This window comes from Artemia sp. Qi Xiang Cuo, chromosome 7 (genome assembly GCF_049724085.1).
Source record: "Artemia sp. Qi Xiang Cuo chromosome 7, ASM4972408v1, whole genome shotgun sequence".
Lineage (NCBI taxonomy): Eukaryota > Metazoa > Arthropoda > Branchiopoda > Anostraca > Artemiidae > Artemia > Artemia sp. Qi Xiang Cuo.
The window spans coordinates 6,103,508-6,126,378 of NC_142800.1; the positions used below are offsets into that span (position 1 = coordinate 6,103,508).

The window sequence follows — 22,871 nt, forward strand, 5'->3', positions numbered from 1 at the left end:
AATCCATGTCTTGAATTTTCAAAATCCATCTAGCTAGAATTACCGTGGAGTTTTTAAATGTGCACAGGTACTGCGAGCTTTTATGGTCTGATCGTAGCATAAATTTTCTACCAATTAAATAATGTCTAAATTTGTCCAAGTGGTGGATAATAGATAATAATTCTAAGTTTGTGGCGGAATAACTACTTTCGCCTTTTGATAAAGTTTTACTCGAATAGCATATAACTTTTTCTATTTGTTTTTGTTTAGACGTTCCCTCTAGAGGATTAGGGTTTTCTACCGGGATTATTTGCGAAAGAATTGCGCCAATGCCTTTTGAACTAGCATCAGTTGTAACCAAAAATTTTCCGTTTTCGAAATCAGGGAGTGATAAAATTGGTTCAGAAGTGAGCGCCTTTTTGAGTCGGTCTAGGGAAGTTTGAGCTTCCTGGGACCAGGTAACATTTTGGGAGTTCCCTTTAGTTAATTCCGTGAGAGGTTTCGCAATTTGAGCATAAGTGCGTACGAATTTTCTAAAGTAGCCAGTAAGACCTAAAATTCCCCTTACTTCCTTCATAGTTTTGGGGGGTTTGAGGTTTTCAACATATTTTATTTTATCAGGGTCTGGGGATATCTCTCCCTGTGTTACTACTACTCCTAAAAATTTAATTTTAGGTTGAAATAAATTTACTTTCTCAGGCCGGCATTTTAAATTACCTTGTCTGAACTTCTCGAACACCTTAGATAACGTTGCTAAGTGTTGTTCAGTGTTTTCTCCCACGCATATAACATCGTCGACAAAATGAATTATATTCTTTAATCCTCTTAACAGGTGCAGTAGGGGTCTACATAGCGTGCTTGAACTTGTTTTAAGGCCAAATGGTACTCTCAAGTATTCATAAGAACCATATTCGGATGCTGAAAATTCAGTTTTATGGACATCCTTTTTGGCTATTTTCAGTTGGTGGTAGCCTTGGCTAAGGTCCAAGGAAGTAAAAATTTAGTTTTTGCTTGAAATTGAGTCAAGAATTTCGTCTATCCTTGGTAGAGGAAATTCATCGCTAACTACTGGTTTGTTGAGGGCTCTGTAATCTACTAAGAGTCCAAGATCATCATTCTTTTTTTGGTACTAAGATCACTGGTGCACTATACGGACTTATACTTGGGCGTATGATTTCATTTTTTTCTAATTCATGAATTTTATTTTTTAACCATTCTTTGTGCTTATATGGCACATGATATGACTGTTTTGCTATGGGATTACCAGTCGTTAAAATTTAATGTTCATAAAATGGTATCAGCCCGATGTCATCTTAACAAGTAGAGAATAAATCCTTAAAATTCCATAATAATTCGCATAATTTTTTCTTAAGTTCCAAGTCTGTAATATGATCCATGTTAAATTTGTTTAAAAATTGCGATTTAGTTAAAAGGATATTTGTCATTTGAAGTTTTAATACCGTTAACTAGGTTTCTTTTAGAATTTTCCCATCTATTTAAATCATTCTCCGTTAAAACCTGGATTTGAACTAAACACGTCCCCTTTTTTATTGTAATTGTATCATTTTCATGGTTATTAGTTACCCAAATAAAACCTTCTCCTTTGTCATAGGATATAATCTGTTCCTCGCATAGCAGATTTTCGGGTATTTCAGATGGGGTCGCCAACCATATTTCTGATTTGCTAACCACTGGCTCAATCATCTGTGATATTTAAATTGTTTGCATTGTTTTGGGAGGGATTCTTGTTTTCCTTATCGCGAATCCGTAGTATTTCTTTTTATTTTCATTGTTTATTAGATTCATACTGGCGCTATGCTGCACCATTGTTGCATCTTGCGGCGTCAAGTTGGGTTTTACTATGTTCTTCCATAATTCCGCTATTTTCTTAATTTTGTTTGACCTGTACTGTCGCATATCTCCTATTTTTATTTTCGCAGATTCAATACTTTTATCATTTAAATATACTACCTTTCTGCAATGTCTCTCAGGGTAATTGAAAAAATTTCCAATTATGCCATGTCTTTGTACGACACGAGGCCCAAAATAATGAGACATTGTACCACCAGAAATTTTGATTACTGTTATGTTGTCTTTGTAACCTCTGTTACAATTTTTTAGGGTAGAAATTTCGTCCCCTACCTTAGCTTGGTAGACAAGCCTCTCATTTGCCACGTCTAATAGTATTTTATTAGACCTTAGAAAATTTGTGCCTATAATAGCCTCACATGGAAAGCTATCGCATATTATAAAATTTGTTATAAATATCCAATTGTCTCTTTTTACGTGTAGGCATATTGAACCTTTTGCGTCTAATTTATGGCCTGTCACACTGGTTAAATTGGGATTATTAGGGTTCCTCTGTCGCCTAATATGCAGAGGCAACATATTAAATATGCATGAGCTTATAATATTTACTGTAGCTCCGCTGTCAACTAAAGCCTTAAAGTAAATGTTTTCTACACAAAAATCATTAAATATAGGTAACTTGTTATTAATATCACTACAAGACAGCACTAATATTGTTTTGGAGCTATTAAATATTCCGGGCACTCTCTGGATCCAATTTATATTTCTGAGGGGCCTGAAACGTTACCCTAATGATTTATTTCATGTGTCGGTGCCTTTAACAGGTATTCAGACATATGAGGTTCCTTAGGCATATTTAGTTGATTTACATCTGTCTGTCTTTGCCATGTATTATTATGATAACGTGGATGTCTCGTGTCAGTGCCGCTTGCTGGTGCTGACTGCCAATGCCGTTGGCTTGCAAAATTTTCATTTCTCATCGGCAAATTTTCATGATTTCTATATTGCATTCTCGCATTATATTGGCCTTGGCGAGTATTTGGGTTTTCAAACCGGTAATTAATTTGTCTGTTGGGGGGAGGGTTATACAAATTTGGTTGAAACGTGTTGTAAGGTACTGATTAGCGCAATCCCCCCTGGCTATAGCCTATTGCACGACCGGTGCTAAAATTTGTTCTTCCGAACAAATGGTTGCCGTAATTTTGCATATTACCGACAGCAATTTTTTGGCATGCAATTGGGGACATAGTGGCACTCTCTCGCGATATGGCCAACACTATTACAATTATAGCACCTTATTGTAGGGTTATTTTCGTAATTGGATTGTTTGATAGGCTGAAAATGTACTGTTTTCTGCCTAGCGGGTTCTTGCGTTTTTGTTCTTTGTGGCACTGGGGAGTTATCCCTTGAAAAAAAATTGGGGGATGCCTGATCGCCCTTGATGATTAGGTTCGCGTTTGAATCACCTAGGCTATTTATTTTTGCTTTATTGGGATTAGTGACCATTCTATCCGTTTCGATGAATCATTCTACCTCCTGTACTGCAGAATCCAACGTCTTAATATTTTTTAATATTACCACTCTATACAGTTTTGGGGGTAGCCCTTGCAAATAGGTATGTGGTATGATTTTTTTAAACCGTTGCCCTTAACCACTTCCGTATTTTGCCTTTACCGAAATGCGTATGTTATCAAGGTATTCTTTTATGTTCTGTGAAAAGTCAAAGCTCACTGTTCCGTTTTTTAATTTATTTATGGAACTGGTTTCTATAAATCTCTCTTTGAATGCTTTTAACAAGTTATCAACCGTATTTATTGGCAAGTTGGCGTTATTGACTATGGTATGTTCGATCTGTTTTATAAAGGTTAAGGCCTGGCCTTTTAATCGTAGTAGGAGCATGTCTTTTAACGCTCCAACGACTTTTTTTGTTAGTTGTACGAACTGGGTCAATTGGATATTAAATTCGTCAATATCTGATTGACCATTGTACTCTGGTATAGACTTTGCTATCTACATTTTTCGTGACCAACTTCTGCACTATTAATAAGTCATTAAATCAATTGAAAATAAATTTATTTTTACTTAACCTATTTTGGGGGAGGCTATTATCTCCTATGAGATATAAGGGGTTTCCTGTCGTAGCCTAGCGGTTATAGGCCTAATCACTTTACTTATATGTCTGTATCTCTCTAATAATTAAATTCGAATTACAAAGTTTATAGCGTAATTAGTTCGCAATTTTTCTTCCAATTTCCGACCGTGCCATTTGTAGCAATAAAAAAATTATTTTATTTGTACCAATAAAAGCTTTCTGGCCGTCCTGATAGCGGTAATGAAGGTTGATCGCGTCAAGTCTAAAATTATACCTTAAACTGTGAACTTACACTTCATAGGTACTCTGATAGCGCCGCTTATAGCGGTAAAGATTGTGTCAACTAGGCTAGTGCCGCCCTCAATTAATGGGAGAAAATTGAATATGTATTGAACTGGGTTTATAACTTGGTATGGATTTATTGAACTTACATACTCAGTTGCACAGCAATGGGTCACTTCAAAATGATAATAACGGTTACAACGATGGAAAAATATAAGAATTTTGTCTATATGGTTTTGACTCTGACTTTCCCACAAATCTCCAAAAGCAATTCTACCCCACGACCAAACATAACTCTTCAGTCCTGCGTCGTGAGAACTGGCTCGCCATTGGCGCGAGTGGACCAAGGATGTGAAACCGTCGTCCAATAATCTTTCTTAACTATTTTTGATGATTTAGACGTTCACATGTTTCTATCATTTAAACTTCCTTAGAAATATTGTACGTAGCATAATTTTTATTACTCACTCTCTTAGCGAAATCTAAAGCCTGGATAGTGCCGTTCTTTGTCTGGGGGTGACTGCACTTTTTCTCTTTGCTGATTAAGGACTTCATTTTTGAAACTAGGTTTAATTTAAATATAGGAAATCGGAATTATCTTTAGAAAGAAGGAACTTTATTTTGGTATTTTAAATACATCGCATTTTACTCATGGTACATTTACAGCGAGAGAAGGAGGCGATACCTAAACTCTTGGTCGTAGTGATTTTTGTTTGTTTCAAGCTTGATTTGCATATTCAATTTAAGTTTCACTCGTTTTAAAATTTATTTATTTATTTACGTTAATATCTATTGTATGTTTGTTTGCATTGGTTGTTTATTTAATTTCTGTTCGTTTTAAGTTTCATTTATACTTCAATAACAAAATATTTTTTTTCATTTTAAGCTTGATTTTCATACTCAATCTAAGCATTACTCGCTTTAAGATCTATGTATTCATTTATATCATTACTTGTATGTTTTTGCTATGATTGTTTATTTGATTTCTGTTCGTTTTGGGTTTCATTTATTCTTTAATAGTAATTTTTGGTCGTTTTGAGTTTGAATTTTAAAAGGTATTTGTATCTGCTGATCTTAATTTTAAAATGTACTTTAATTTTATTTTAAAAACTTATGTTTCAGAAAGTTTTTTAAATAATAAAAGAAAGGAGTCATTTTTTTATTATGATTATTCTTTCAATATTATCATTTTAATTGTCAATTGATTGAGACAAATGATAAGCAATAATAAGGAATAATATATAGAAATAAGGAAATAAGGAATAATAAGAAAAAAATGACCCTTTGTGTGACAACAGGAAAAAACACTTGACACCTTTGGTAATGCCCCAAAGAAAATCATAAAATAGTTTTTGGGGCAAACTATCACAGAGGTGGTCACACTGACATTTTAATGTTTCTACAATCCTTATAAATAGGCATATAGAAACATTTAACCACAAAATTGACTAGGTCAGTCTTCAGTTGGTAAACTTCTTTTTTCCTGGCCCTTATTTGAGGTTATTCCAAGTTATAAGGGATTGTAGCAATGAGACTGATCTTAATTCTATTTCTGTTTAGGTTTATTCAAGTTAACTTCTAAGAAACTATTTATTTATTAATGAAAAAACATGTATCTTGTTTTTTGGCACTAATCCTTGTTTTCAGGGAATATCAAATGCTTAGATGCTAAAATTTCCTGTCAAGTTGGCTCCTGAGAAGATGAGTTAACAAAAGATAAGACATATTGACTCCTTAACTTTTAGCAAATACATTCTAAGACCACATTAACTATACGTGATTTTTTATTAAAAAAAAAAACAAAAAAAAACAGAAGAGTATGTAATTAAAAAATAACCCAGAATATGAGGGTGATTTCGAACTGGAAAAAAGAAGGGAAAGGCAAAAACAGATACTTCAGCAAGGAAATATCTGAGCCAAGCCATCCTCAATGCAAAAAAAATAGCAAAAAAAACTAACCTTTTATATTCGTGTATACTTTTATATACGTATATACTTTTATATATATATATATATGTATGCATATACTATTATGCAATTGTAGCCAAGGGATTATAAATGATGACAAGTTGTAATAAATAAAAGATTTAGATTTGACGGCACTTTTGCTTGGAGATCTTGTAAAAAAGAAATGATTCAGTTAAGCTTATTTTATTATTTCCCTCATTTTATTATTATTATTCTCCTCATTCCCTAATTTTATTATTTCCCTCAACATGTCATGGTCTCATTGTCTTGGTCTAAAAAACATTGACTAAAATGAGATTGTGGAATAGATGTTTGATTTCTACTTCTAAATGAAAAATTCACTATTCTGTAGCCTAAAAGCTTTCTTATTCCAGAGGTTATAAGCTATGGACAGACAACCCTGAATTATCTTGCTGATCATAAGAATGTTTTGTCATTTCAAAGTGGTGAAAAAGTTACTGTTTTTAGTAAAGCTGATGGACATTGGGGAGTAAAGGTAGGTTCACCTTGCTGAATTTCCCATTTCCCAAAAAATTGAGTTTTTGCAACTGGCATTGCCACATGCAATGCGGCTCATCCAGTCAAATCAAATGATTTATTGTGAACAATATGTACTTTCATAGGCGAGGTACAATCAATTAGTTATAATATATAAGATACTATAATAATTAAAATATGGTTAACACAAGAAAATATGTCAACGAACACAAAAGTTATTTAAACGCCCAAACTATGAATTATTATAAGCAAACAAAACTCGGCACAAACCTTTGAGAATAATGCTGTGACGTGAATTAAATGCTGCTAGTTTTGGAACTTTAAAAGCCGCTTCTCTGGGGAGTTTGGATCTAAGAGGGACAAAGGGAGGCGGGAGAAACTTCTCGTAGATGGGATGGAGGAGAAGGGTTGAGCCAAAGCTCAAATGTTTTTAGATATAAAGAGTAATGCAACGGGGAACTTCCCTAGATGGTTTGTAGTGATCTCTTCCTGAATCTGTTCATTTTTATCACTTTCTTCTTCTGACAGAGCAAAATTCCTAAGAGAGCATGCATTGTCTAATAGAGGTTTGATGAACTTGCAGAAAATTAATTTTAGTTTAACCTGAAATTTCTTTATAGAGTTTTCAGCATTTTGATAGCACTGTTTGTCTTTTTTACAATTTATCTTGAATATCCATGACCAAAGCCTTTGAGTATTGCTAACCAAAGAGATATCAATGTTGCCACCTTGAATATCCTGATGCTGAATGAGCCTGGTCAAATGCAATGCAGGCTTATGGCCTGGTTGAGCTAATATTGGTGGGGATGCTTTTTGGCTTGGGAACAGAGATTACATGGGTACACATATTTGGAAAACAAATTGGTCCACATATTTGGGAAGGATCTAGAGCAAAAGCAGAGACAGAATAATGATGACGGATGGCCAACGAGTTTGGCACTACAGTGCTTGAAGACAACACTCGGTACGTTATCTGGACCAGCTCCAGCTGTGATCTGGTGTGTTATGTTTGCCTCTTGATATGGACTAAACCTGGGGCTTCCTTGGCACGGTTATGAAGACTTGAAACTTTGGTTAGTCAATAGCAAAAGCTTCAACATTTCTCGGATCCTAATCCTGCGACTCTGAAGTGAGGCTAAGGATCTCCCTTTGTTGATGGCGTATCGACATTGACAAATCTCCGCCAACTCTTTGTGGGATCATTTTAGTTGAGTGACAAAATTGTCGAATTTCACCACCAAGTAATTGACAGTGAGCAGCGTCACTAAGCACTGTCAAGAGTCATTAATAATAAAGATGATTGTTTTTGGGAGTGTTTATCACTCTCCCCTATTTCCCGAAATTAAAAAAAAAAATATTCAAATATGTTCATCATTCTAACTTTAAATGTTTTATTTACTCAGAATCAATGCAAAAAGTAGATTATTTTTAGGTATGAAGCCTTTTTCTTTTGGAAAACTTCAGTTTTTCGAGTTTCAATTGGTGTTGACAAAGATTACTCTTTACAAGCCGTTCATTACCCTAATTCGTTTGACAAAATGTAACTTAGATGCTGCTTTAATTGAACTCAGCTCTATCCGGGCACTGAATTATATTTTAGAAGTTTGTTTTTCTTTCTTTTTTTATTGAAAAATACTTCGAAAAGGGTCGGGAATAAGGGAAAGGGGAAATTTTTCCATTTTTAGGCAAGTTTAAGTCATTCTACAAAGGGAGGTCTAAGTAATCTTGTAATCCTTGCTTGAATGAAGTGATAGATCCAAAACTAAGAAGTATAATGATGCAAGGTAAAGATTGAACGTAAAATTGAAAGTCACTGGGAACATAAGCCCTAATGAGTTCAATTTATAAATATTGAATTTAACTTTTTACTATTCTTTTCTTTTTAGATTCGTGGAAAGTTCGGTTATGTGCCTAATTCATTTGTCCGTGAAACGAAGGTCGTTACTCGGACTTTACCATTTTCAGTACCAATCAGTGATGGAGTCGAAAACAAGTCTTCAGAGTCTGCAACCCCTGCCAGAGGACTTTCCGATGATTCTGTCGATACACTACAAAAAATCAGAGTATTGAGTGAATCTTTTATGGGTAAAGAGCCCGGTCGTAGTGGATTAAATATAATGGAAGTACCAAATGTAGTACCAAATGTACCAAATGTAGATAAAAGTCGAGCTGATGTAAAACAATACTTAAATTCTGGTAGTTCAGCTGAAAAGGATGTATCTTTAGACGAATCTTTAGTTGCACTTGAGAAGCCAGGTGATCATTTGAACCCAAATGCTTCAGAGGATGTAAATCTGAAAACAAATATAGAATCAATGGTATTTAATGATGGTGAGACATTGAAAGGTAATTTAGTAGAAATTTCTGTTGAGAAGGCCTTAGAAGATTCATTAAATAATAGTAACATTCAAAGTGGAATAGCTAGTAGTACTGAAAGTGCTGAAGTTGATAACTCTGAAAATAACCCAAGCGTAAATTATACTGTTTTAGAAGAATTGCCTAAAAACAGAGAAATTGGGCAAATGGAGGAAACTGCTGAAGATAAAGATTTGGAGAATTTAAGAGATGAGAAATCTGAAAATGTTTATAATTTTGTTGAAAATTTAAAAGATGGATACAGTAAAGAAATGCATTCAGAAGTGTTGCTAAAAAACGAAGAAATGGAATATGAACTACCTGCTGAAAATCTGGATTTGCCTAAAGATATTACCGTTAAGGAAGTTAATTCACTTGTTGATGATGAACAAACAGTCCTTAAATACAATCCAACTGTAGATGGCACTAATTTTAGAGAATCACTGAAGAATGAAGAATATGGCCAAAATAAGCAGAATACTAGTCCACAGTCCATTGAAACAGGTGAGGATGAAGATAATGATTTGGATGACATTGAAGGTGAAGAACAGGATGATGATGACCCTTTTTCTGAGGATGAAGACGCGGAAATTTTTATGGACCCTGAAAACGTGGAATATGAAGAATCTGCCAGTATTAGACCTGAAAGAGTAGAAAATACGGTGAATCAAACTGACTCTGATTCGATGAACGAAAATCAAAATATTGGAGAAAGTAAGAACTCTGAAGAAGTAGATAAGGAACTGAATCTAGAGTCATCAATCTCTTTATCGCAGAAAATTGAAAACTTAGTCGAAATTAGTTTTGATAAATTTATTGAATTGAGCCAGGAAAGTGGTCAAGATAACGTTGACTACAATGCTTTCGCTGATTCTGTAGATTCTCGCGAAAAGGAAGGTGGTTTTTTGTCAAAACTGACAACTTTTTTTTCATCAAGGGTTATGGACATGGATAAAGAGACAAATAGTAAGAAGACTTTAGAGAATGAAAAAACACAAATAGAAAGTAAACAAGATCAGAACATGGCTGCTGGGTATACAGAGTCTCTTGATGGTCGCTTGAAAGAAGAGCCTACTTTAGATAAAATAGAAAGTGTTCCCGCTGATAACAATTTGTACGAAATAACTGGCACTGGTGTTCCTGCTGTAAAAGAAACCTTAGCCAATGACATTCGCGAAAGTACCCTCGGTTCATTAAACGAAAAGTATGGTAAATCCATTTTCGAAACCATTACGAACGAACCTGCACCTTCCCAAGATGTTAATATTATAAGCTATGAAGTATCTAACCCCGAAATAGTAAATGATAAAGTGCCCCCAAGAGTTGATAGTTCTGTCGAAGGAATAGATGCTATTATCAAACAACATGATAATGGTAATTCATCTAAAGTTGATGATAAACCTGATGATAGCTATGCTGCAATTGAATCAATGCCATTAGACTCTACTAATCTAGGAAGTAAAGCTGAAGACGTGAGGATCAACAAAGAAGAAATGTTGCTTGAAGTTGATAGTTCTGTCGAAGGATTAGACGCTAGTCTTAAAGATTCTGATAGTATCAGTGTAATACCTCAAGCTGATGAAAAGCCTCTCGACCATGGAGCGATTGAGTCAACGTCACTTAAATCGACTGATACGGCAAATAAAATGGCCGAAGACCTGAAGATTAGTAATGAAGAAGTGCTGTCTGAAGCTCATATTATTGATGATACTCATAAAAATAGTTCATTTCCTCATGGCTCCGTTAATCCTCAAGAAACTGAGTCGACATCATTTGTTGTTTCTGTTGATCAGGTGGAAAAAACTGGTGAAGGTCTGTTGGCTAATCTCCATGAAACACTGGGTGAAGCCCATAGTATTCGCAGTAATGACCAGCAGAATTCCTTATCCCATGTTTTGACTAATGATCAAGCAAGTGGGTCACATGTTCATAATGAAAACAAAATAGCACCATTATCCGAATCAATGAGCCAACACCATGAAACTATTGAAAATTTAGACAGTGTTCTTCAAGAACCATTATCAGAAGTAGAAGGTGTTCCTGAGACTCATCAACAGGATTTATTCTCTCACAGTTCAGTCAGTGAAAATCATCATGTCATTGGTTCCGATAGTGAATTGAATGTTGCACCAGAAGGCTACTGTGATGCTGCTAATCAAATATGTGATTCTTCAAGTGTTGTGACTCACACAAGGTCTCTACTTGGCGACAACGTTGGTAAAGGTAGGCTAAATCTACTACTCATCTCTTTTCCTACTTTTGTTCCTTATCCCTCTCACCAGTAGTATACTTAAGTTTTGAATATAAGATAACCGGCTACAATCTGTCAAAACTAGTTTTTATGTATGTTTAGAAAATAATAGTCGCCTAATAAATGTGCTTCAGAGCTTACACGCTGTAGCTGCTGAATCTATATACTCAAAAATTGCTTAGGTTGTGGTATTTTTGGTCTTTCCATTAGATTCCCTGCCCTTGACAATGTGAAAATTATATGTCAATGGGCCTTCTGGGAGGAGGATGGGGGGTGGGGACTCAACTATCTTTTCCCTGAAATGTGAACTTAAAATGAATAGAAAATAAAACGAACAATAAAATCAATATAAATAGCCTTACACAAGGGAAGTTTATTTGCGCTGTGCTGAATACTAAATAAATAGCTTAAATAGGTTTATACACTCTACAGAAGGATTCAAAAAAAGAAGTCATTAATGAAAATTTATTACTTATTAAGCTACTGAAGTTAAATTGAATGTTATAAATGTCCAGATTTTGAAAAGAAAAATCCGGGGGGTTTGAGCTCTATTTAATCATATTATAATAAAAAAAAAAACGCAAAAATTCATTTTTATTTTTAGGGAAGTATTAATGACTCTGCCGTCTTTATTCAGGAAGGGGTGGGGGTGGTAGAGATTTTTAACTCCCTATATTTGTGGTAGTTAGTGTTCATCCTAAGTTTAGTTTCATTTTTCTTGTAGTTTCTGTTTCCTTGAGATTTCTCTTCTTGATTCATAGTAATTTCTCCTCGTTTTAGATTTGATCTTTAAATAAGATAATAAGTTGTAATAAATGTAAGTAATACTGTTTGCCGTATTATAAATACCACATTTGGTAGCAATCGAACACCATTTTTGAGGTATGTTCTTAATGCGTTGTGAATTGCTACCTCTTTATTGAATAATTGGACTTAGATTTGAAATCATCTAGCTCAGAAAGTCTTAAATGCCGATTTCGTTGAAAATCCACCAGAATTTATGGAAGATGTACTAGGCTACCATGGTTTGTTTTGATTAAGTACATTTATAACGGGATTTAAAGCATTTAAATGATTCACATTCAGGCACAGAACTATTCGACAAATAGTCTCTGATAGATAATGAGTAGAAAATGATAGAACATGTTTTTGCATGCATAGATGGAGAAGCGGGTTGGGAGGACTGGCCATAGATCCTGACTATACATCCTCCATTCAAACAGATTGAAAATGTTTTATGAATCAAATTTCAGCAAGGCTTGGACTTGACTTGTTTTCACTTAGACGTTTGTATTTCAATAGTGGTCTTAGATTTTTTTTTTTTTTTCTGTTTTTTTTTCTTAGATTTTTTTTCTGTTTTTTTTCTTAGATTTTCTTTCTGCTCGTAAGCCTTTATAAATCAGTCTCATTGAAAATTAAAGATCTTTTGATTTAGGACAGTCCTGCTGCTGCAATAAAGATTTCCAATCAGTAATATTTAGTCAATTAGCATAATACCCTAAATAATCACTGGTTGATCGTGAGTCAAAATAGGTATGGGATGGTTGTTTATCTGTTCATATTGGAGATGGGAAGATGGCTGCGGCATTGTCTCAAGTACCCTATTTAGGGTCCTCTAGTCATACAGATTAAAAATTCCTGCGTAAGTCTTATTTCAATTTCAACAAGGGGTTATGACGTCACGTTTTCTATTAAAAAAAAGAGGGGTAGGGGGGCTGAAGTCTGTACGTGAGTATTATGCCTGTATTTGTTTTCACATGAAAGAAACTTTTTTTTTGTAGAACAAGTTGTTTGCAAAATCTGAATGCATTCCGATGTACATGAAGATAAACCAAGGAGAAACACTACATCTGCTTCAAAATGGTATCAGACGTTGGAGGCTGGTACATATTTGCAAAGTTCATCAGGGTCTTAAAACCTAATGTCTAACTCATGAATTTGGTCTTATGACATTGCGGCCCTATTTGGGATAAAATTTCATAGATTAAAGGGGCTAGAGCTGACGCCCCTGTGTCTCCTTCAGATCAGAACATAATTTGCCCTTCAGTGAAAACAAAATACATTTGAATTGTTTTTTTTTTACTTCAACCAATCAAAAATTACTAAGACTTTTAGGAATAAATATCATTATATGTACTAACCTGTCAATCCAAATTCTTTTTTTTTTTCATTAATCTTGGTTATGATGGTGATTTTTTTTATGTTAAGAGGGATAAAAACAAATCATAGGCAGCGCATTCTCGCTGCTGCGATGTTGGCACAATGTATTTTTTTTTTTTTTTCATACCAGGGCACTTCGTATCGAGCCATTATTCGCTAAAACTTGAAAAAGAACTAATTTGACATAAAATTGGAACGACTAGTGCCCTTTTTAAAAGTTGAAAGAGATGGAAAGGTACCTAACACCCCTTCGACGCCCAACATTTCACCAAACGAATACATTCAACATTTGGAGACAGCAATTTTGCTTAACGTAGTTGAAGGTTCTGGAAATTAGGTCTTTGAGGATGACAACCCCCTCACAGCCCTCGGGGCAAGGGTTGTAAGTTATGCCCTGGGGGCATATAAGGCGTTTATAGAAAGCGTTGTCGTAGAAACTCAAAAAGGGCTCATTCGCTTGAAAATATAAAGGGATAGTGCCCTTTTAAATAATCAAAAGTGATTGGAAGGCTTGACATTTTTATAGTAAAAATCGACCTGGGTACAATGTATTATTATTTTTTTCTTTTTTTTTTTTGTTTAGACCAGGGCACTTCGTATCGAAGGATTGTTGTAGGAACTTCGAAAAGGGTTCTTTCGATTAAAAATAGAAAGGACTAATGCCCTTTAATAGTCGAAAGTGATTGGAGGGCAACTAGTCCTCCCACGCCCACCCTCCCATTTGCCCATTATGTTTAAAAACTAAATGTTGCCTTAAGATTAAATCAAAATACCCTGTGTTAATGCTAATTCCCAATAAAGCATCTCAGCATTATCCCAAGAACGAATGTGGGTATTATGTTCAAACTTTCGGGGCTACTTCTGCTCTTAAAACATAACCAAATTAAAATAGCATAAGTGTATCCAAACTATCAAAGAAAGTAAACAGATCTTTTTTTGTGAATGGTATCAAATCTTCTATTTCAGGTCAACTAGAGGAGGTATAAAGCTAAATTAAACACTACTATTTGTCCGGATTTTTAAAAGGGTGTAAGTTGTTAAAAATTTCTGAAAATTTTTCCTCAGCATACAGATAGCATCCCAAAGTATAAAATCTTAAAAAAAAGAAAAGATTTTAAATATTATTTTCTTTTTCCCTGAAAAGACTATGTCAATATAAAACGAACAGAAATTAATCAAAAAAACTTTTTCCACAATATAAGTTTTTCAAAGAAACGTAAAGAATTCCATTAAACCGAAAATGAGCAAAAAATAAAATCAAATAATCTACCAAGCGAGAAACTACCACAAATCATCATTGATAAATAAATGAAACACAAAACGAACAGAAATTACTATAAAAAACCGAGTCAAACTCAAAACGAACAGAAAATAACATGAGTAGGGCTCAAAACCCCTATTCCTTCCCAAGGCCAGAAAATAATTTGCATTTTACTGAAAAGAATACAAATGAATGTGAATTGTCAGTTTAATGTGAAATATCAGTATAAATATAGACTGATATTTAGTAATCAAAATGTTAATATTATTTGATTTATTAAAGTTATGAAAGTAAAAACATTTGTATTTTTTCAGTAAAGTACAAATTATGTTCAGGCCATGGGAAGGCATAGGGATTTTGAGTCCTGATCATATTGATTTCTGCTCGTTTAGAGTTTGACTCGGTTATTTATAGTAATTTCTGGTCCTTTCCGATTTCATTTATTTATTGATGCTGACTTAAAGTAGTTTCACGCATGGTAAATTATTTTATTTTATTTTTTGCTCATTTTTGGGTTAATGGAGTTCTTTACTTTTTTTGAAAAATTTATTTTGTGGAAAAAAGTTTTTTAATTAATAGCTCGAAATAAAGATTGTTTTCCGTAAAGTGCAAGTCGTGTTCTGGTGTATAGAAGGCACGGGGCTCTTCTTCGTGGAAGATGTTTTAAAAGTTAATTTATGTTCTTCTTTAATGGACAGCCTTTTTCATAGATTAGGAAGAGAATATGTTAGATCTGTTTGGTCTTTTTCGGTTAAGAATGCAGATTTTGATCTACAATTGCTAATTCGGCACTGCAGGACTAGTTCATTCGGTCAAGGAATAATTCACACGGTCGATGACAGTATCAGTTCGATTAGGGAAATCGGTAACTTCTTTACCCTCGTCATCCAGGTTTGAGAATTTGTAAACTCCTTAAGAAGAGCTTTGATCTTTGTCTGTGGATCTTGCACGATAGTCCCATCGCTAATTTTTAGGAAAGGAATTAAAGTTTGCTTAGACGACGGTAAAGCTTCTGACAATTCTCCACCATCTCTTTGCAGAAGTATTTTGAAGTTTAGTATCCATTTCTCTTTGTACCGAACCTGTGATAGCCGGAATCGTGCGAACTGCGTCTTTGCGGGATTTTATGGAATTAAGTCGGTCCTTTTCGCTCTTTGAGAGTAGTCGTCACTTTTGTGCCTTTTGTTTTGCTCTGATAGCCTTTTTGCAGTGGATGTTGAACCAAGGTTTGTCCTTGCTGGATACCTGGATCCGCTTCGATGGATATAAATTGCGATACTGTCGACTATGGCCTGCTGGTACTTTTCTGCAGCTTTCTCAGGCCACTCAAGGAGGAAGGCTCTCCATTGCTGAGAAGTGAGTGCATTTTTTAAACCATTCCAATGTCCTTTTTTTATTGCCAGATTTATCGCTTGTGCTTTATTAGGGGGTAATACGAAGATTTACACGTGCAATGAAGGCAACGTTGCCATTTTTGAAAGCACGAGCGTCAATCTTGAAGGAGTGTGGGTGATCTGTAAGAAAGAGATGAAGAAAAGATTATTCGTTTGGGCCGTGGTAGGTCTCAAGTTCAACAGGTTGTTCAAGCCCATGCGAAAGAGAAAGATCGTACAGGTCTTACCCCTCCTTATCAGTGTTTTTGCTACGGAGCCTTATGCTATGATGAACGCCGAAATCTCCAATGAGGATGATGGCAGACTTAACGTATTTGTCTCAAATGTAGTCAAGGGAGGTTTCAAGGTAGCTAGTAATCTGGCAGGTCGCAGGGTTATATAGAGTCCCAATGATCACATATTAATTACATACACCGTCAGAAAAAATTGTGGAATTTTGTATTTTTTGCCAGAAGAAAGATCACGGATGCGTGTTTATTATTATTTTTCCCAGGGTTGATCGTATCGAACAAATGGTTCTAGAAGACCGAGAGAGGGTATGTTCAAACGAGATTAAATGTTCTAGTGCCTTTAAGTGACCAACAAGATTGGAGGGCAGCTAGCCCCTCTCCCACGCCCCTTTTTCCCTAGTGTTGTCCGATCAAAATTTTGAGATATCCATTTTGTTCAGCATAGCTGAAAGGTTCCGTAACTATACCTTTAGGGGTAACATTACCCCCACAGCCCCTAGGGAAAGGGCTGTAATTTATGAAATTTGCCCGTTGTTTAGGTATAGTACAGTATTTGTTATTGACAACTATACAGACCTTTTTTTTTTGGGGGGGGGGGGAGGGGGTTGCACAGGGAACATTTTCTGTGGGGAGGGAAATTTCCGGGGCTAACCTTTCCAGGAGAAATCACTGGCGGGAATCGTCAGAATTCCTATACGAATTTATTTTTATTTGTCTTACTTTCTCTTTGCCGACTCAGTTTTGCATGTGGAGATGTTTCGGGGGAATTGTTCGGAGGAAACTTTCAGCGGGTTGGAGTTATCTGGAGGATTTTTCTTTGGGACGAGGGGGGGATTTTCAGCTGAGAAAATTCTCCACGAGGGAATTTTCTGAGGGAGAAAATTCCACGGGAATAACTTTCCACTGAGGGAAGGGAAGGGGGGAAATTTCCACGGAAGAGGGGATTTCTGGCATGATTTGGAAAAAATTACTTGAAGTCTTTTTCAAATGAAAGTATACTAAGGAGAATTTTTCAGGCGGAATCATCCGCAAGAAATTTCAACTTGGGGGAATTTTCAGCGAGGATGGAATTGTCCGGTGGAATTTTTTTTTTGGGGGGGGGGGGGTATTTTACGTGGGAGAAACTTTCTACGGAGGAATTCCTGGTTAGGGGAGGGAGTTTTTAAGGGAGGGGGAGCCAGATTTCCCGGCCTTATTTGAAAAAAATCAGAAATTAAATAAAAAAAAGAAGTTTTTCGACTGAAAGTGACTTTGAGGAGCAACATTAAAACTTAAAACGAACAGAAAGTTTTCCGTATATGAAGGGTTTTTCCCCTCCTGAATACTCTTAACACTAAAATATTTTGTTACTTTTAAAAAGCTTCTTATTATTTTGATTAAACGACCCTTGTCTTTCAGAAATTGTTTTTAAAGAGTTGGGACAAAAAGTCAAATTTTAGCGTAAAGGTCTCTCTCTCTTCTCTCTCTCTCTCTCTCTCTCTCTCTCTCTCTCTCTCTCTCCCTCTCTCTCTCTCCCCCTCCCTCTCTCTCCCTCCTCTCTCTCTCTCTTTCTCTCTTTCTCTCCCTCTCTCCCTCCCCCTCTCTCTCCCTCCCTCCCTCTTTCTCTCTCTCACTCACTCTTTCTCTTTCTTTCTCTCTCTCTCTCTCTCTCTCTCTCTCTCTCTCTATCTCTCTCTCTCTCTCTCTCTCTCTCTCTCTCTCTCCCTCCCCCTCTCTCTCCCTCCTTCTTTCTCTCTCTCTCCCCCCCTCTCTCTCCCTCCCTCTCTCTCTCTCTCTCCCTCTCTCTCTCTCTGACTCCCTTTCACTCTCTCTCACTCTCTCTCTCTCTCTCACTCTCACACACTCTCTCTCTCTCTCTCTCTCTCTCTGTTTCTCTAACTAAACTTAACTTTCAAATCTTGGTTTTTAATGTCGTTTATGTTTTTATTGAATATAATATTTCATAATTAGGAACTACAAAAAAATAGTTTCATCGAAGCGTCGTTCATCCGTGAAACCTTTTAAAAATTCAGGTGGAGTTTCTTCACTTCTTAAACTATAGTCTGTCCTTTGTTAAATTTTCCTTATAGCCTACTGGACAGTAGTTGTTTTGAAAACATTAACTAGTTGGTGGTATTTATCGGCAGAAAAATTGTTGTTGATTAAAGTAGGAATGATTAATGGACTTATGGAGGAGGGAACTCATTAGAGTAAGTGATGGGATGAGTTGGCTATGGACCTTCCCTGATTGTCAAGGAATAGCAAGAAAAAGTTGGCCCCATTCTCACATGCCATAACTGGATTTCATAGTCCCATAGTTTCTCCGTGATCTTACTTGTAACTTCTCTTTCCTTTAAAATAGTCCTCAGTCCACGATTCCATAGCTCTGAAATCTTCAATCATCCAATATTTTCTAGTTATCAAAAAGATTAGTTACACCCAGGGTTGTTGCTAGCCAAAATGTTTGGGAGGGACTGGTCCTCCCAAACATTGGCTGGCTGGTCCTTTGCCGACTGTTTTTGTCAAAAATTAGCGTAATGTCCGTTTCGAATACGATACGTAAAATCACTGCATGAGTCAGTAAAACCGAGGCATTTACCAACCGAGATTCAGATTTTGGTACATATCATGTCACTATTTTAATGCTGTTTACTTAGCCAAATGGAAAATTGTTGTACCATCTGTAAAATCACGACAGGAGTCGGTAAAACTGCTGCGGTTACCGACCAATTTCGAAATTTCTATAGATGACATGGCAGTATTTTCGCGGTGGTCTTTATTGAACCAAACAATGAATTTTAGCGGTATCTTTTTTTTTACCGACTTCTTTTTTTTATTGAGTGACCAAAAACACGGGGGGGGGGGTGGGGTGTCACCCCTCCCCTCCCCATACTCGACGGCCCTGGTTACACCAACTGGTTATCAAAAAGAAACCAATTTCAATATGAAAGGAGGGCCTCATGTTCATGAAAAAGAAACTCGACATCAGAAATACCGGATTTTACAATTCTAAACAGTTAAATGTAATGCAATTTGATTCTGTTATTGCTAAACATTTAACTAACAAAGATACTATATGGACTTTTTCGCAATATGAGCCAGAATTGGTATTGCATTGGAACTCGCAACAATCTTAGTGTGTGTTCATGGTAACTAGAAGATACTTCCAGTTAAAAATTTCCACACACGAGAAGAATAGGGGAATTCCACTCCATCCAGTGTTATTCTGAAGGGCCCGGAATATCGGAAAAACTTATTACTTTGTACTTTTTGGACCTCCCCTCTCCTCCACCCTCTCTTCTTTTTTAGGAGTGATGCTCAGGGTTGCCACCGTCAGTAGGATTTTACTAGATCTAGTAAAAAAAATCTAGTAAATTTAAAGGATCTAGTAAATTTCCCGAAATCTAGTAAAAACTAGTAAAAAGTCATGATTTATAGTAAACACAACTTTTTTTTATTTTCCTTGAATTCAGGGAAAAAAATTGTCGTAGACATATGACAATTTACAATTTTTGTTTGTCTGTTTAACAATTTACAATTTTGCTTGTCTGTCTCAGAGACAGACAAGCAGTCACCTATTTTCATAAACCGACAATTCCCTTCTGGCATCTAAAGGTCAACAAAATCAGCTTTCTGTGTATCAAATCTTACCAACTAAAAATGAAGCTATAATGACACTTTGATTTCTGATGATTGGGAATCTATTGGAATTAAAACAAAAGCCAACCACCAAAGTTGATTAGGTGAATCTCCTCAGTTTGAAAATTTTTATTCAGAAAAAAGGAGCCTACTGAGAGAGATTAAAAGTAAGTAGAAATGTAACATTATATATATATATATATATATATATATATATATATATATATATATATATATATATATATATATATATATATATATAACTTAAATAAACTATGTGCAGCTTGCATCACTTACAACCTTTGCCTCGGGGGGTTTTGGGGGTCATGTCATCCCTTGAGGCATAGTTATTGGACTTTTCGACTATTTAGAACAAAAGGGCGATCTCAAACTTAGATCTGACGTCTATGACGAAGGATACCGTAGTTAAATCGGGCGAAAAGAGGGCTGGTTGCCCTTCGATCACTTTTGACTTTCAAAAAGGACACTATAACTTTAAATTTCCAGTTGAATGAGCCCCCTCCGAAGTTTTTACGACAACTCCTTCCACACGCAGTGGCCTTGTAAAAAAACATTGTATTGAAGCAATATCACTCTTTACTTAGGCAGCGCTATTACGCTTCCTATGATTTTCTTTTTTAACCCAATTGCTATAGTCAATTACAACTTACTATTATCACTAATAAATTGAAGTTATTGTAACTACATCTGGACGAAATTTGACAAGAAACTGCACATTAGCTTTCAAGTTAGAAATGTTCAAAGATCTACATTACACTATGGTAACCACAATCCACGATCTAAAGGTTAGAACAGTCCCCGAGAACTGACATTGTGATGAATACGTATAAATTTGTTTTTACCAGACTCGAGTGATTGACCGTGTATTACATTTTTTAGAAGAATCGTACCTACCAGAGGAGTCAGAGATGCTATCCGACATTTTCTTACCGCCAAAGACGGACCTGTTAATATTGTTAATATCAGTTGGTACTGGTATTGCTGTTCTCCTAGTACTACTGGAAGCTGTTAAGGTATGTTATTAATAAATGTACACAGTTTTATCGAAATAAGTAAAAACTTACTAGAAGGGTAAAACTTACTGTGCTCATTGTAACAAAGTGCAAAACACTGCTAAAATTAAAAAAAAAACTTAAAGACTTGTTACTCGTCCGATTTTAAGAAAAAGCAAATATTAAAGATTTTATGCGATGAAAAAGATTTTTTTTTACTGTTTTAGTCAATGATCGGTAATAATAAAACTTGTGATTGTTTAAATTTTGTTTCTGTTCCTTTATTTTGTTTTTTGATATTGCAATGCACTTAAATAAAAAACAAAACAAAATAGAATTTCTGAGACAGCGTTTTTTTCTTCTTTTTTTAATGGGTTCGACTCTTTTTCATTCCTTTTTGGTCCCTATTACAAATATAATATTAAATAAGATAAAGAGAGTTAAGAGACTCGGCTATTTTGAAGATTCTTGACCTGTAGCGGATCTTAACAACTTCAAATGAACCTGAAACAACTTCAAAGGACAGCTACTTAGAACGCGTGAGATGAGTCGTGGCTCTTGGAGATACTTTTTAATAATTGCATTAGTTGTACACGCTCTTGAATTTTGAGGTGTACAAACATATCAAAGCCCAACAGACAATGTTTGGTAAGATTAAGTTAAGGCAAGAACATATGACGCAAGTCGCGGCTTTTGGAGATAACTTTTTATAATTGCACTAGTGGTTCACGCCCCTGATTTTCGAAGTTTACGAACGTCTCAAAGCCCAACAGACAATATTTGATGCTGCTGCTACTACTAGCAACTCACGGCAGCATCAAGTCACCCTGGGCCAACACAGCTGCTCACGCTCCTCCTCGTCCATCCGAGTCTATTCAAAGGCTCCCTCTTTACACCCTCCCTAGAAGTTCCCATTTCCATTAAATATTTTATAACTACTCCCACCCCCTTCGGGGATGACCCGCTTTTCGTTTAGCCCTAGACCACTGCCCGACAAGAATGATCTTTGGAAGGGTTTTTGATAATCGCATCAGTGGTCTTCGTCCTTGAATCCCATTAGTGGTTCCTGTCCTTAAATACTGAACTGTCCCAACGTCTTACAGCCCAGCAGACAATATTTGATCAGATTAATTTGATACAACCTCAAAGGTTCGGCTATGCAAAACATACGAGGCAGGACGTAGCTCTTGAACATAGTTTTCGAAAATACTATTTGTGGTTCTCATAATTTAATATCGAACTATTCCAACGTCTCAAAGCCCAACTGCTAATGTTTTATAAGATTAAGCTGAACCAACTGCTAAGGTTTGGCTACTTGGAACATGCGAGGTGAGTCGTTGCTCTTAAAGATAGTTTCTGATAGTTGCATCAGCGGCTCCCGCCCCTGAATATTGAACTGTTCCACCGTCTTAATTCCCAACAGACAATGTTTGATCAGACTAAGTTGATACAACTTCAAAGGCTCGGCTTTGAAAACCATTTGAGGCAAGTCATGACTCTTGAATATAGTTTCCGTTGGTAGTATTTTTGGTTACCGTCACTCTCCCAGCTCATCATGGGTTCGTCCGCCTTGTCATTAATTTCGTGCTTTTACTGTGTATTTAGTGTTTTATTGTGTATTACTGTGTATCTAGTCGCTTTGTATGCATTTTTTGATTTTTCTTCTATTTATACTCCGCTTTTGTTACTTGTAGGGTTAAAAATAAATTATTATTATTATTATTATTATAGGTGCTGTCTTGCGAAGAAGCGGAAAGAAAACTTATTTTCCTCCTTTTTTAAACTTAATATACCTAGTAGAGACTCCCAAGGGCTGTTGAAGCAATGGCCAATCTCTTAAGAAGAAAAATATCCTCCGACAACCCTCTCTGACAAGTGGTATCTAAGAAGAATGAAATGTTATGCTTTTTGTTTATACATACCTACACAAGCGAAAAATGAATAGTTCTCTCCTACGGTAA

At 35.7% G+C, this 22,871-nt stretch overlaps 1 protein-coding gene across 1 annotated transcript in view; it reads left to right on the forward strand.

Moving 5' to 3' along the window:
• Positions 1-22,871, forward strand: part of LOC148949890 (uncharacterized) — a 141,589-nt gene that overhangs the window by 20,373 nt on the left and 98,345 nt on the right. Inside the window, exons 2-4 of the mRNA XM_089091982.1 lie at positions 6,505-6,626; positions 8,515-11,206; positions 20,798-20,931. Of these exons, the coding sequence (XP_088948108.1) occupies positions 6,505-6,626; positions 8,515-11,206; positions 20,798-20,931 (2,948 nt within the window). The remainder of the gene's footprint in view (positions 1-6,504; positions 6,627-8,514; positions 11,207-20,797; positions 20,932-22,871) is intronic.